General features: G+C 34.7%; 2 protein-coding genes across 2 annotated transcripts; one reads left to right on the top strand and one right to left on the bottom strand.

The window, feature by feature from the left end:
- The first annotated feature begins 612 nt into the window (after positions 1–612).
- LOC145228293 (5-hydroxytryptamine receptor 1A-like) lies at positions 613–4,741 on the top strand. Its single transcript, XM_080093306.1, has 7 exons — positions 613–679; positions 1,712–1,812; positions 2,165–2,368; positions 2,527–2,743; positions 2,995–3,488; positions 3,557–3,694; positions 3,797–4,741. The coding sequence occupies exons 3-7, from the start codon at positions 2,195–2,197 to the stop codon at positions 4,205–4,207; spliced, it is 1,434 nt and encodes a 477-aa protein (XP_079949432.1). The 5' UTR covers positions 613–679; positions 1,712–1,812; positions 2,165–2,194; the 3' UTR covers positions 4,208–4,741.
- Positions 4,742–4,822: 81 nt separating this feature from the next.
- Positions 4,823–12,930, bottom strand: LOC145228292 (uncharacterized). The gene is made up of 17 exons (XM_080093305.1): positions 12,632–12,930; positions 12,357–12,463; positions 11,808–11,891; positions 11,717–11,747; positions 11,513–11,643; positions 10,297–10,477; positions 9,810–9,900; positions 9,481–9,627; positions 9,239–9,409; positions 7,178–7,280; positions 6,954–7,108; positions 6,640–6,801; positions 6,429–6,553; positions 6,061–6,253; positions 5,920–5,996; positions 5,635–5,854; positions 4,823–5,269 (listed from the first exon to the last, which is right to left on the bottom strand). Exons 1-17 carry the CDS (start codon positions 12,802–12,804, stop codon positions 5,195–5,197), a joined length of 2,226 nt encoding a protein of 741 aa, XP_079949431.1. The 5' UTR covers positions 12,805–12,930; the 3' UTR covers positions 4,823–5,194.
- Positions 12,931–14,285: the final 1,355 nt, after the last annotated feature.

Genomic DNA, 14,285 nt, shown 5'->3' with positions numbered 1-14,285 from the left:
TGGTAAACATAATGTATCATGTTTGTTGTTCTATAAATAGAACGATTTATTTGATTTTAATCATTTATGGTATTTTTGTTATAAACCTGCAATTTTTTACCAGTTATTTACTAAGTACCAATAATATTAAGCAACTTTAGCAATTACAGATTCAAAGAAATACATCATGGGTTGACTAAAAGTTTATGACTTTGTCCATTTCCATGGTGTAGATAATATATAAAAACAATGTGATTATACAAAAAGCATTCAGTTTCTCATACAGTTCATGTATGACCTGCACCTTTTTTAGATTTCTTTTATGATTTCAAGGGTTTAACTGAAATCTGAAAGTTTGTGCACAAAATATGGTTACAAGCATGGCACTAAATTTGAACAAGGAAGGCACTTGTTTGAACTGTGAGGTAAGAGTGCTAATAAATTTGTAACATTGCTATCTCCATGGAGACTAAGTAAATTTGTTGAGCAAACATTTGTTCAGAAAAAGTACAAACATTTACGTTTTGGTATTGTTTGCACTGCTGATTAATAAATATCTCCTGTAGTTGTTTCAGGTTCACATTTTTAAAAGCCTTTCCAAACATTTATTGAACAACTGTGTATTTGAAATGAACTTCAAAGTTTGCAAACTACCAATATGCAATTTACAAATCAACTTTTGGAACAGCCAAAGGTATAGGTAAGTTTTTTAAGTTTGTTTATTAAATGGAAATAAAATGAAAAGTGTGTTGTTTGTAAATGTAATACTTGTTTCATATAACAACCCCGGAATGTATTGCATCACAAGTCGACAAGCAATAAAATGGAATGTTTTCATTTGATTTGACTCTTGTTGGTTGAATGGTTTAGTTAAAACTATTCTTTTAGAAAAAAGGACCAAACTTTTTAAAAACTAATTTGTCATAAAATAATGCAAGCATGCTCTATAGTTTTGGCTGTTCAGTATACTTTAATCATTTTTCAACTTAATATATGCATGCTGTGGGTTGTTTATTAGTGCTGCCTGTCAGTATGGATACTATTTAATTTAAACCTGTGCCATATCTAATGTAAATATTACTATTTGCTGAGACACTTACACATTGTAATATAAGCGCTAAAACAACAGAACCACATTGTTGCCATATGGTTTTATTGTACAGCAAATTTAATGGTAAACATTTGCTGTAATCCCACAAAGGTTTTTTGTGAGATGTCGTTAAATCAATTGGTTGGTGTATAGGTGTCGGTTCACTGTTATCTGAATAGTGTTAAGGTTATTACTGTAGATTGACTTAATGTCATCTGAATAATGATAATTAATTAATGGTACTTTAAATTAGTTTCGTTGCTTCAAAATCCTTGTGTGTTTTAGTATCTTGAGGTTATGAAATGGCTTCACCTGTATAAACTCAACTGGGTTTATATCAGTAAAAATTTTGATATCTTTGTTTGCTGATGGCTGCTGGATGTTTGCCGAATCAGCCTAGAAGATTTTATTTTCAGAGTCATATAGACTCTCAAACAGTGCTGGGGTCTCATTTATAACAGTTCTGAATAAAATTATCTTTCAACCTGATGATTAAGGATATATCTGTGTCGACGACAACATCATTTGTCAGTGAAAACAAGACTTTTCATGATGATGGAAAGCTGGATGACTTTGTCTTTGACTTTTTTCTAATACTTGTATCGTCTATAATAATAGTAACAAATCTAATGGTGATTTTAGCTGTATTGCTTGTGGTATTCAAAAAGAAGCCCTCCTATCTAACTGCCCACCAGAGGAACAGTTATATTCTTATTTTCAATTTGGCAATTGCAGACATTTCAGTGAGTACTCCTATTCAAAAAATATTTTTTTTATCAGTGAATAATGTTGTTAAGAGGCAATGAATTATAATACTGTGCAATATCAACAAAAAAAAGGTTTGCTGACCAAACTGTGGTAAATTCAAACATCATGTTGATATCTAAGGAACACCTTACTTTATGTTTCTATTAATCACAGCAAACTATGGGTTAGCCTGACAAGCATCACTTTTGTTTAAGTTTTTCTTGCTACTTGTAAATGATGTCAGGTCAAACAACACAGTTTTTTAATTCTTGAACAATGTTAAAAACCAATTTTGTAGTAGCAAAAACATCATGTTTGGATTATTGACAGTATTTTTTTGCTTTGCAGGTTGGTTTGGTTTCTTTGATCATAATAAGCATGTATGCTACACACAACAATATAGACAGAACATACAAGATTTGTGTTTTGGAAATTTGTTTGGTCATTGCCCCATGTATCGCATCTGTGTTTTCAATGACAGCTATTAGTCTGGATCGATATGTTTCAATAATGCACCCATTGAGATATGACTACACAATGAAAAAGAAAAAGGTAGATATTATTAGGATCGAAATTTGAAAATTTTTGTGACTTACTTTCTGCAAACCAGTGAATGTTAGTTTTAAAATATATTTTTTTAAATGTGGATTTTGACTTTGTAGTACCACAAACCCCTCAGCAAATTTACCTTACATGTTGTTGTTGCTTAGGTACTGTTAATAATTGCTCTTGTCTGGGTATGTTCCTTGTTAATTGGATTTGCTCCTCTAATGGGATGGAATAATGGCCCCAATGAGTTCGAAAAACATCATCACACATGTTCATTTTTACTGATCATGCCTGCTTCCTATGTGGTTGCTGGGCTACTTGGCATTTTTCTTCCACAGATGATTCTGATGGTTTATGTGTATGCAAAAATATTTAAAGGTAAGGTTTACTTTCTTAATAATAAACTTATTTTATTCATAAGCTTTGCATTAGGAATTTGTGGCTAATAGCACTCAGTATATTTTTTAGTAGGGCTCAATACCAAGATCATGTTTTCTATAAAGTTTTGATAAATAAACTCTTGGGAATAAACCTATTTTTCTTAAAAAAGTAAATTTCTCTCAAAAGTTTGGTTGCTATTTTAGAGTTGGACGTTAAACTTAAAAAGAAACTTTTTGGTGTTTTTTTAGTTTCCAGGAAACACTGCAAACAAATGGGAAAGAGGCAAGTGAAAAAACAGCATCTGCATAAAAATCATTCCTTTGAAGTAAACATGTTTCGAGAACAACCCCATAAAAAACAAAGTTTGACAACCCAGTCATGTCCTGTATCACCTGTCATGCCCAGAATTATGACTGGTTATGCAGAAAAACAAACAGTGATTTTTACCCCACGAACTGTGAGGTTTAGTTTGGGCCAAGAAGAAAATGATTCTTTGAAGCGCATAAGAAAGCGTAGCATGCCGATTATGTCTTTGTATGGTAACAGCAAGAAACTAACTCACAGAAAACCATCAGCTCTTGTTTCAAAGGGATCACATTTTTATTTAAAAAATCTTACGGTTCCTTCTGATGCTCAAGAGCCACCATTCTGGAAAAAAATATCTGATGATGGTAAAATACATGCAATGAAAAGAAGTAATTCGTACAGCAGTGGTATATCCATGCACTCACTGGCTTCAAATGTGGGTAGTGCTTGCTTTCTAATATGGGTTAAATATTAAAAATAAATAATAGTGTGTAATTTTAACAGATCAAAACACGCTTCCAAAATGCAACACATCCAAGCAAAACCACCAAAAGCAGTTTAAAAGCTCTTCGAACAATAATGCTTGTGATTGTGTTCTTTTTTATTATGTGGAGTCCTTTTCTTATTACATCATGCGTACAGGTTGGTTTACAAGCTAAGTTTAGTGTATTTTTTTCATTTTAGGATATATTTCATGACAAGATGTTAAAAATTTTTTTTAATGTACCAAAAATTTTTAAACAGTTGATTTGTGGAACTTCCTGCCATCTTCATGATGTTATTGGAACATATCTGCTCCTACTAGGACTTTGCAACTCTGCAATAAATCCTGTTGTATACACCTACACCAACAAGGAGCTAAAGACACAAATATGCTCTCCATGCGTAAAACGAAAACGGCGAAAAATCTTGGCGAAGTCAAACATTGAGTGGAAAAAAAGCAATTCTGAAACAACTGACCATCCACTAGGCCTTTCCAATCGAAACAGTAGATTGACTTACTCCTTTAATGGACATACTTCACAATCATCAGTGCAATATGAAAATGTACAGTCCAATCCAACTGGATTGGGATTGCTTTCTTTGGCAGACTTTTTGAATGGCAATCAACCAACAAAAGTTTGTCACCTGCCTAATATGTGTTCAGAAACATAGTTTTTTTCTGTTTCCATCTACATAAATGCACGGTGATGGTTTTCAAGAAATAAAAATATTAGTGTACTTTAGTTTTTCGAGTTTTTATGATTTGTACATAACATGAGTGTTAACACCATACCTGTTATGAATATGTGTTCATAACATCCTGCTAGTCACTGTTTTAAGGTTTTTTTTACGTTACTGTGATCATTTATTGACACACTAAACTGGAACAAAACTGGGGTTGAACATTTTATGTTAATAATTAATTATTGTATGAAATTAATACATGCACAAATATAAAATTTTATGAAATTAGCTCAGATTCTAAATTTTTATAGTATCCTTACACAACTACAAATAAATATGATGATGATGTCCATTGGTTTACAGCTTTTGGAGTTAAAAACAACATTTTATGCATTGTAAATATCAATAAAATGTTTGTACTGATGCAAGTGTTTATATTCAAGAAATTATTTGGTGTACCATAAACACTGAAATAAAGAGTTTCAAATTTTACTTATACTCCAATGGCATTGAAAAGTATTGAATACCATGATGAAATGCTACCTTGCAGTTTAAACCATATTTTAAAAAAATCTCAAAAAGAGTAAAAAAACACGAATGACATTGCTAGGTTAGCTCGTTTTTTTTTACTTATGTAAAGCTTCAAAAAGGAAAATATTTCATAATCTTGTGTAAAATAAAAATATTCTTAAAAACCATAGGCAACACCTAAAGCAATTACAAATTTGGAAAAAAAGGTTTTTAAAAAACTGAAAATTGGGACTATTGATAAACAAATAAGTTAATTTCTACAACAAAGAAACAATAAAGCAATACACTTTACACATCAAGGTAGGATGTTGTGCTTCTAACATAAGAAGTGCGATAAATGAGTTTAATCTAGTGAGTTTCAATTCATCGGCAGTTAAGACTACAAAGGCAAACAAATAAGGTACAGGACATTGGGCCATAAAACACAACATAAAATTGTAACACTTAATTGACATTTACTGCAACATTTAGGTTGGCTTCCTTGCTTGTAGGTAATTGTCTTCGATGCTTCATTTTTTTCTGTAAAATTGTCATAGTTTTTTTAGAAACTATCCCAGTTTTCTTTTGACAGTTGTAATTAATATGTTTTATTATCCATGTTTGTACTCACTGCAATTGAAAAAAATGTTTAACAATTTGAAATGCAATAAGCTGGGTATTTTTGTGTGTTAAGAATGTACTAGAAAATTTTTGCTAGAAATAATTCAATCTAATCATGAAAATAACGGCCCAAATAGACATAAAAAGCGACATGCTTTATTGTTCAACAATTCGGCAAATGCTCATGCCATCATCAGTGATATGAAGGCCACATCAATTGCACCCGTTTATATACACTTTAGTAATTCAATCTGCAAAGAAAAAATATATTACACCATTCTTACCTCAGCAGCAATAAAAGATCCATTAACAAGACTTTCATTGCCTTTCAACTTTTGCTTTTTCTTGTTCAATTTCTTTTCACCTGGTTGCTGTTCATTGTAAGCAGCTCTCAACCGGGCAGCTTTTTCCAGTTTGGCACTTAAATAGTTTGGAAGTTTCATTTTTGCCAGTCGGGGTGAATTTGGGAACTTGTTTGTGTACTGAATTCGCTCAATAATTGATCTGAAAAAAAGGTGTATTCTGATGTGACATCTTTTGGTCATATTATCCAGTGCTTTGAAACTTACTGGATATAGGCAACTTTCTCATGTAGAATAACAGTGTCCATATCTATGGGGTCCAGTTTAGGAAGAGCCTGTTTAAGCTGTAAAAAGTAGTAAGATTAAAAAATCTTATGATGTCACAATAACCACAATTTTGTTTTTTACCCTTAATTTTGTTCCCACGTTAAACCTGACACTTCTTCTTCCATCTGTGAAGGTCAAAAATATGTTTTCCTGAGACAAAACTCGAAGTCCAGCTTGTTTACTAATTCCGATTGTAATGGGCTGAAATGGAGGAGCATGGACATGAGTCTCTGTGTCCTTCCATCTCCATTTCTTTGTCCTTTCTCCATATTCACTAATATTAGAAAACATAAATTCAATTTCTTTTAGATATGACAATAGCAAACTGACATTTTTAAAGGCCACATTTTTTACATTATTTTATACTTCAAGGTGACTGAATCAACTTTTTAATGAATAAAATTCAAACTACTGAATAAAAATTTTAAGATGACATTATGTTATCCAACCTGAAATATTCACCACCGAAGGCAGATAAAATAAGATGTATTTTTCCAGAGGAGTAATAACATGTACAGTTGCCATTTGGTTGGAACATCGCCTGAACTGTGGGAATCTCATCAGGGTCTTTATCCTTAGAGTATAAAAAAAGAATGATTCAGATTTAACCTTTATTTTGAAATAGTTTGTATTGAGGTTTGTCCCCCAAATGCAAGTCACCTCATGTAAAATGTAAATCAACTTTCCTGGTTTGGTGCTTGGTAGAATTGACATGGCAACATTTCCGGATGCATACCAAACTGTACCAGTTCCATCAGCAAAAACTGACAAGAAGTCCTTGCCATTATCATACTGCTTGTAGACAAATGTTTGACGATATCTCTGCAAACAAAAGTATCTGTCTTAAAACCCTTCTGAATTTTATAAATAGTAGTTTAAGTTTTTTTTAAAAGAAACACAGCTTTATGTTGCAAACAAAATTGTTTTTTAACGTTTATTTAAAGTTAGCATTTGCACCAACTGCAAAGTTTTACCTTTCCACTAACAATATCAGTACCAACATCTTGGACAAAAAATTCTTTTGCTGGTTCAGGTGGAGTGGGAGGAGTCATAGGTCGAATAGTCCAGCCCTCGTCCATACATTTTTCAGAGGACAAGGAATAGTTCACTGTTTTCAGTTGCCTTGCAACTAAGTATTATAAAAAATATTAGAAATAAATATTTTGATACACACAGTTAGCACTACGGTTTGTCTTACAGGCATAAAAATTGGTCTGATTGGTAGTTACAGTTTGTTTCTGTCTTTCAGCTTCATGTGCCCTTAGTCGTTCAGCTGCTTGTTCTTTCGCAATTTTCTTTTCCTGTCATAATATACCAAAATTAGAGTTAACAATTTAACTATACTAAAGCAAAAACTTCTATGTATTTGCATTGTTTTATATGGCATGTCATACACCAGGTGTGGCCAACACGTCAATCGTCTGCTTTTGACTGGTCGATCGCACTAAATTCTCCATTACTATAATCAAAAGCTTATTAATTGAAAAACAAATTAAATAATATAAAACAGCACTTCTGACATTTTGAAACAACGCACAAATGTGCAATGAGACAATAATAATGTAAATGTCACTTCTTTGTTGCATAACAATTGTGATTTTACTAACAAACTAGAAGGGTGGCTTAGCACATATTGCCCTTGCATATACACTATAACCTATTTTAAAACATTGATATATTTCCTATGCTTATTTTATATTGGGTCCCATACCATCCACTATCTTTTATAACCTTAGTTGTTTCTGCAAGCAGAAGCTCATGGGTCCCCACACATGCAAAGTTGTAGATAATGCATTTCAAGAGATAACCATGTGAAAGTTTGGTGTTGTAAGGTAAACGCAGTGATCGGCACTGGGCTTAAATAATAATACTATGTAAAAACATAACATTTGAGTATGTTTAATAAACTTTGCAAAATTTCATATAATTAGAATGTTTTTTAAAAGTTCATTTATTTTAGGGGGCTAGTTGAGTAAATGTTGGGGCTAAAGGTAAAACACATCAACTGAAACCTACAAATAGCATAGTCCACATACTACCCCAAATTTTATCCAATCCCGACACTGTTTAAAAAACTGACCCATTGTAGGGGACTAGTGGGGTAACTAATGGGGTCAGACACTCAAACTAAAACAATATGAAATCTCAATGACTCAATCAATAGTACTGCAAAATTTCAGCCCAATCCGCCAATGTTTAAAATTTTGACCACTAGAGGTGTTTTGAGCGACAACCGTTAATGTTTCAGATGTCATAGGGCTGTTAACAACCCCCTAACTAACGTTCACCAAGCAATCCAAAGTCATAAAAGAGTAACATACAACTGCTTGCCCTTGTAACACTATTGAGCAACAGAAATCTTTCGTTTGTGGTGCCCAGTAACATACAAATACGTTTTACACTTTAGGGGCTTGTGGGGTAAATGATGGGGCTACATGGTTGAACACACCAATGGACATCTATGAATGGCATACTCTACGAGCTATCCAAATTTCAGCCAATTCTGACACTGTTTAAAAACTCACCCATTTTAGGGGGCTAGCGGGGTAAATACTGGGGTTATCAACAAAAACGAAGTGGGAAGCACATCTACATAACTACATCTACCATCTGCGTAAATTTCATCCAAATCCATCAAGGATTTGATAGAAAAACGAGTCTGACAAACTTCGGGGGAAAATACCCATTTTAGGGGGCTAGCGGGGTAAATACTGGGGTTATCAACAAAAACAAAGTGGGATGCACATCTACATAACTACATCTACCATCTGTGTAAATTTCATGCAAATCCATCAAGGATTTGATGGAAAAACGAGTCGGACAAACTTTGGGGAGAAGAAAAAAGAAAAAAAAAAAAACAAACAATTTGAGTAAAATCAATATGTGTCCCCTTCAGGGAAGGGGACCCATAATTATGTCGTAACAACTACAATGTTTGTCGTCACAACTTTAATGTTTGCCTTAACGAAGGAGTTGTTGATTAGGGAGATTTAAAAGTTTGAAAAATATGTACATATACAACGTTTTATTCTTGTAAGAACTAGGTGATGCTTGACAACAAAACTCATGACTATAAATATGTTGTAACTGTCTAACAAATCCCATGCAGAAATTTGCGTTATTGCTTTGTGTCAGTGGCAAATTATTACTGATCAGTCGATCGTGTGCAATTAAGAAAGTTTTCGTTTATCTTAACGACTAACAAGTTGGCCACCCCTGTCATACACAAACAAGATGATATTTTTAAATATCACTTCACCTGTTGTGTTCCATATGCAGCATGTGGCTCAATATCAATCCTTGTTTCCACAGCACAGTTCAATTCTTCCTGTTCTTTGCGCCATTTTGCCATCTCCTCCAGTAGCCTGTTATAATGTTCTTGCTCCTCTGGACTCAGATCCTCCCAAGTTCGATCAGTAGGAAGTGTTTTCTTGATACACACAAAAGGATGTGATTAGCTGTAAAGCAATGCCTCCAGCCTATAAAAGGACAGTGGTTTACCTCAATTTCACTGTAATCGATTGGTGCCGACTTTGATTCAGCTTTGTATTGTAAGATACGAGGAGGACCAACACTGGTTATGATGGTTGAAGTCCCAGTTGTTCGACTTTCTGCATCAGATTCTCCTCCAGATTCAACTAATAGCATCTTACAAAACACCAATGTGGGCAAATTGTCATCCAATGTCCTACTTTTTCAGATTTCTACCACCTTTATTATCAATGCCCCTTAACTATGTTTTATCATTTTATTTATGTTGCATTTATTGTTTATTTATGTTGCATTTATTGTTGCAATTTAAACAATCACTTGATTTTTAGGGTACATACTCCTGTCACAGGATTGTCATCCTCCATATTGGATGTTGTAGACTCTCCTATGTTTTTTGGAGTAGTTGATCTTGACAAAACTGTAGCTTCACTGAGAACAATGTCAAGTTGAGTAATATTTTTTTGCAAAGCCCTAAAGTAATGAACAATTGGCTGCCTTATATATGTTTTTTTTACATACAAAACATTTTGTATCTTCAGTATTAATTGTGAACTGAAAATAGTGTTTTATAATTGAAATATGTCTTGCAAGACACCCATTACCCTGATGAAGGCGTCTTGTATGGGATGTTGAATGTTGATTATTCTTAAAGAAAAGTACAGGAGAAATACTCATTTATACATTATGCCTGGCAGCAACAGCTTATGTAGTGTCTTACAGATTAATCTTGGGTATGGTTTATCCACATTGACCTAGTCTTTTTCAGTATTTTGCGACTTAAAAAAATATTTTTATATACTTGACGGTAATCTCATAACAAAGTACCTTGGAACCATAATTCCATCTGTTGGAACACCATCCGAATCCAATAACTCTGATGTTGAAATATCCGAGGTTATGTGGATTTTCTTCTTTCTGTGAAATGGTGTTTCATTTGTACTTGAAGACTGTGAGGCAGCAACAGCAATAGTTGGTCGACTTGGAAATAGTTTTAGGGGGTTGTCATCTAAAAAATTTACAAAAAATGGTAACAACGCAAATGGTGGTACTGCAAAATACAAATTGGGTTTATGTGGGCCAACGTTTTTATGATATGATTGTTTTCACAGGCAGAAACACATGGAGGATCTTTACATGCAGGGGGTGTTAAACATTTGTTTATGGAAGAAACAGTGTATATTCAACTAATTTCATAGTTTTTCAGACTTGCGGTACTATAAAGCCAAACATAGCAAACCGTAATTACATGTTCTACAAACTATTTGATTTCAATACAGGAATAGTTACATTAGATGGGGCATATAGCTCAAAAAGCATTGTGCATAAAGTTATCTGTCCTAAAAAGACTATAAACTTACTAATCTAATGTCAGAGCCAATATCTTGTTGTTGTTTTTCTGCTAGCAGAAATTCATGGGTTACAATTGCAAAGATGTTAATTATGCATTTCACTAGAAATGCAGATTACATTGTGGTGCTTTGAGGTGATTTTGAGTGGGTTAACTGTTGAGGCCATGTTGTAAAACACAGCAGTTTTCATCCATCCTAAAATAGTATAATCCACAATCTGTCTGAATTTTATCCAGTTTAAAATTTGCGCAAAAATGTGATCCATCATAAGGGTCTAGTGAAGTTACTGGTTGGGCTAGAGTGTGAAACACTACAGTTCACACCTCATGTGTAATCCCCAAACTGTGCACACCGGAAAATGTTCATAAAGTTAACACATTTTATGGGGCTAGTGAGGTAACTGGTGGTGCTATATGGTTCATCTGCATGTGTAATCAGCATATACACAGAAAACAAATGTTTGCAATACAGTTTGAAAATGTTTTCATCTTTGGGGTTAATGAGTATTTGCTGGATCTATTTCAAACACCACAGTACATTGCATTCGATGACACAACTCCATAACTATATTTTCTAGCTGCAAAGTTTTATCTAAATCTAGAAAACATTTAAATTCATTAAACATGTCAAAAATGCAGAGAAGAGAGAAAATATCAGAGTGAAATCAAATTCTGTTGTAAAGTTAAGCTTGCCTTCATTCTGCCATGACCCATACTGATACAGCCAGCTTTCGTCAGTCTGGACATCAATTGATATTGCAATATATTCCTCTCCTGTGAACTTCAACCCTTTGGTGATTTCTTTGGTAGCAGGAGAATCATATCTTAGAAATCATTTTAATAAAATATATGAAAGCAAATATCAACAACTTAACAGTTTGCATTTTTGGCACTTACTTTTTGTCTGCATTCAAAGTTTTATGTGGACCTGAAAACACAATATTAAACAACAGTTTCTAAGCCTACTGGTTGTTATTTGTCAATTTACCAACTGCAATTGGTGGCAATGGTTTGGTTCCCATAATGTTCTTTCCTCCGTCATTTTTTACTTCTGATTCAGCTGTGCTGCTACCTGTCAAGAAATGTCAATGCACCTTGTAAGATGTTTTATCATTATTTTTTTTACTTTATCAAAATATATATCTGTAAAATATTTTGCCTTGATCCTCAGCAACAAAGCAATTGACTGGTTAGACAACAACTGTAAATAATACATGCAAAACCTTTTTTTTGGCTATAATGATTGTTAGCGTGAGTATATTTAAATCATTCCAGGATTTTTCACATACACATGCACTACATTTTAACATGTTAGACACCCTACACATCGATTGCAAAAATTTAGGTCTGCTATGCCAGGTTTTCACTAATCTGAGCAAAAAAAAACCCTGATTATTTCTCCAATTACTAGCTGTGATTTGTTTGCTCCAACTGCAAAAATGATTAAATGTAGAAAATGCGCCTAATAATGGTTGCACCAAACGAGTTAACTTAAAAACATTTGTTTCAGCTTCTACAGGTTAGTACCAGCCATTACCTGGGGGAGCTTTGGCCATAAGCTCAGCAAAATCTACTGGTTCAGTTTCCTCCTCATACTTCCGTACATTCTCCACTGTAAGGGCAGAGGGTACATGAGCCTTGTGCCTGCAAAAATAGCTTCGTCTTTGTTTCATGTAATCATTTTGATGTCATGATACAGAATTATTAAATAGATATGTCTATCACTCATTGCTGCAGTTATGCACCATGTTTAATCTATAAATTCTATTTTCTTAACTTGAATGTATTAGTTTTTGCTGGTTTACTACTTACACTTTTGGAACTTGTAAATCAGTTTCACTGTTCTGTGAAAGTGAGTCGTTTTCATTTTCCTCATTTTCGGTGGTTGGTGCAGGATTTAGTGGGGAGTTTATCTCTGGGTCTGCTTCAACCTGTTCGCTAACTTCGGTGGGAATGGTGTCGGTATATTGTGAATCCGACTCCATTGCTTAAAATGGTCGCACCTTTATTAGTTATTATTATTACATACTTTTTGCTGCGAAACTGCAACGATCAGCTGAAGCTTCGCCACACGGGGCGTACTCGTTGTCATAGAGAAAGTAATTGTTTAAATCCGGATCAACAGCACTTCAACGGGACTTAAATATCTGAAGAAGTCCTACCGTTCTGGTGGACGAAACGTCAGCGAAAATACAAGTTATGGATAGAAACAACTAGTATTTTTGTTTAACATTAACACCAGTTGAACGACATTTTTGTTAAACTTAAATATCTATTATCAGTTTGAGTGGCCAAACCGCAAAACACCTTTCCTTGCTAGGTTTTTTAGTGCAATATTAATAACACAGACAATTGCTCATACAGTTAAAAGATTTTGTTACTGGAAAATGTTTTAATTGGCGGGGTGGAGAGATTTTGTTGCAGCAAACCTGGGGCCGCAAATGGTGGGTTTCGAGACTGTATGCTTTGGGTCGCAAAAATCTAAATGTGTTCACATCAGAGTTGCAAGCGGGCCCGAAATTTGAGCCCGAACCCGGCCCGAACCCAAAAGTATAAGCCCGAAGCCCGCCCCGAACCCGAAAGTATAAGCCCGAAGCCCGAAGCCCGGCCCGAAGCCGAAACGTTTTTGCAAAGCCCGTTTAGGCCCGAAATTTTGATTGACAGGCCTATTCACGAAAGCCTTGCAACAAAGGATTAGAAAGAAAAAAGATAAAGACAACAAACACAATGAACAACAGTAGACAATGGGGTAAACAATACGTTTTAGAGGAGGGTCAAAGTTAGAGAATTGTTACTTAGCTGAGTGATTTTATTTAAAAAACAGTGGCGGACACGGAACGTTAAGTCAGGCCCGTTTTAAGCCCGTTTTCTCACAAATACCTAAGCCCGAACCCGGCCCGAACCCGGCCCGAACCCGGCCCGAACCCGGCCCGAACCCGGCCCGAACCCGGCCCGAAAAGCCCGGCCCGACTTGCAACTCTGGTTCACATAACGATATTTTTCTGCTATGCACAAGTTTGCATTAGAGATGGCCCGATAATTCCGTATCCGATGCTTTGTGCGGTATTGGTACTCGGCCGATACTTTGAAGGTATCGGAGCAGAGCAAATATCGATACCCCTACAAACGGATAAAATGTCCGCAATGCTATGGTATCTGTTACTTACGATACTTTGCCGAAAGTCCCTTGACACGTACTTCTGACCCAGTCGCCATTGCAAAACAAATCTTTAAACAAACGTATAAAGAACAGGTCTATGAGAAAAAGTCATGATTTGCCGAATAGGCAATTTTAACTACGATTCGGTTTTATGCGAGTAAATGGGTTTGTCGCAGTTAAAAAGGATGGGTTTAAATATATAAGTGGAACTACTTCACATGTCAAATATACCATGGCATAGCCTATTAACGCGCCCGAACTGGTAGTCGAAAAATGCAGACTGGTAGTCGAAACGGAAAGATCACC

The sequence above is a fragment of the Phallusia mammillata genome, chromosome 5 (genome assembly GCF_965637545.1).
Source record: "Phallusia mammillata chromosome 5, kaPhaMamm4.hap1.1, whole genome shotgun sequence".
Classification (NCBI taxonomy): Eukaryota; Metazoa; Chordata; class Ascidiacea; order Phlebobranchia; family Ascidiidae; genus Phallusia; species Phallusia mammillata.
This window is presented reverse-complemented; position numbering and strand designations above follow the sequence as displayed.

Bases quoted from the DNA above. Each gene is read 5' to 3' on its own strand.
- LOC145228293 (XM_080093306.1), top strand. From the start codon at position 2,195: ATGTATGCTACACACAACAATATAGACAGAACATACAAGATTTGTGTT. The intron at 2,744-2,994 runs GTAAGGTTTACT...GTGTTTTTTTAG, and splicing joins GTATGCAAAAATATTTAAAG to TTTCCAGGAAACACTGCAAA. The intron at 3,489-3,556 runs GTGGGTAGTGCT...TAATTTTAACAG, and splicing joins TGCACTCACTGGCTTCAAAT to ATCAAAACACGCTTCCAAAA.
- LOC145228292 (XM_080093305.1), bottom strand. From the start codon at position 12,804: ATGGAGTCGGATTCACAATATACCGACACCATTCCCACCGAAGTTAGC. The intron at 9,410-9,480 runs GTAAACCACTGT...GTGTGTATCAAG, and splicing joins TCGATTACAGTGAAATTGAG to AAAACACTTCCTACTGATCG. The intron at 7,109-7,177 runs GTAAGACAAACC...TATAATACTTAG, and splicing joins TCAGACCAATTTTTATGCCT to TTGCAAGGCAACTGAAAACA.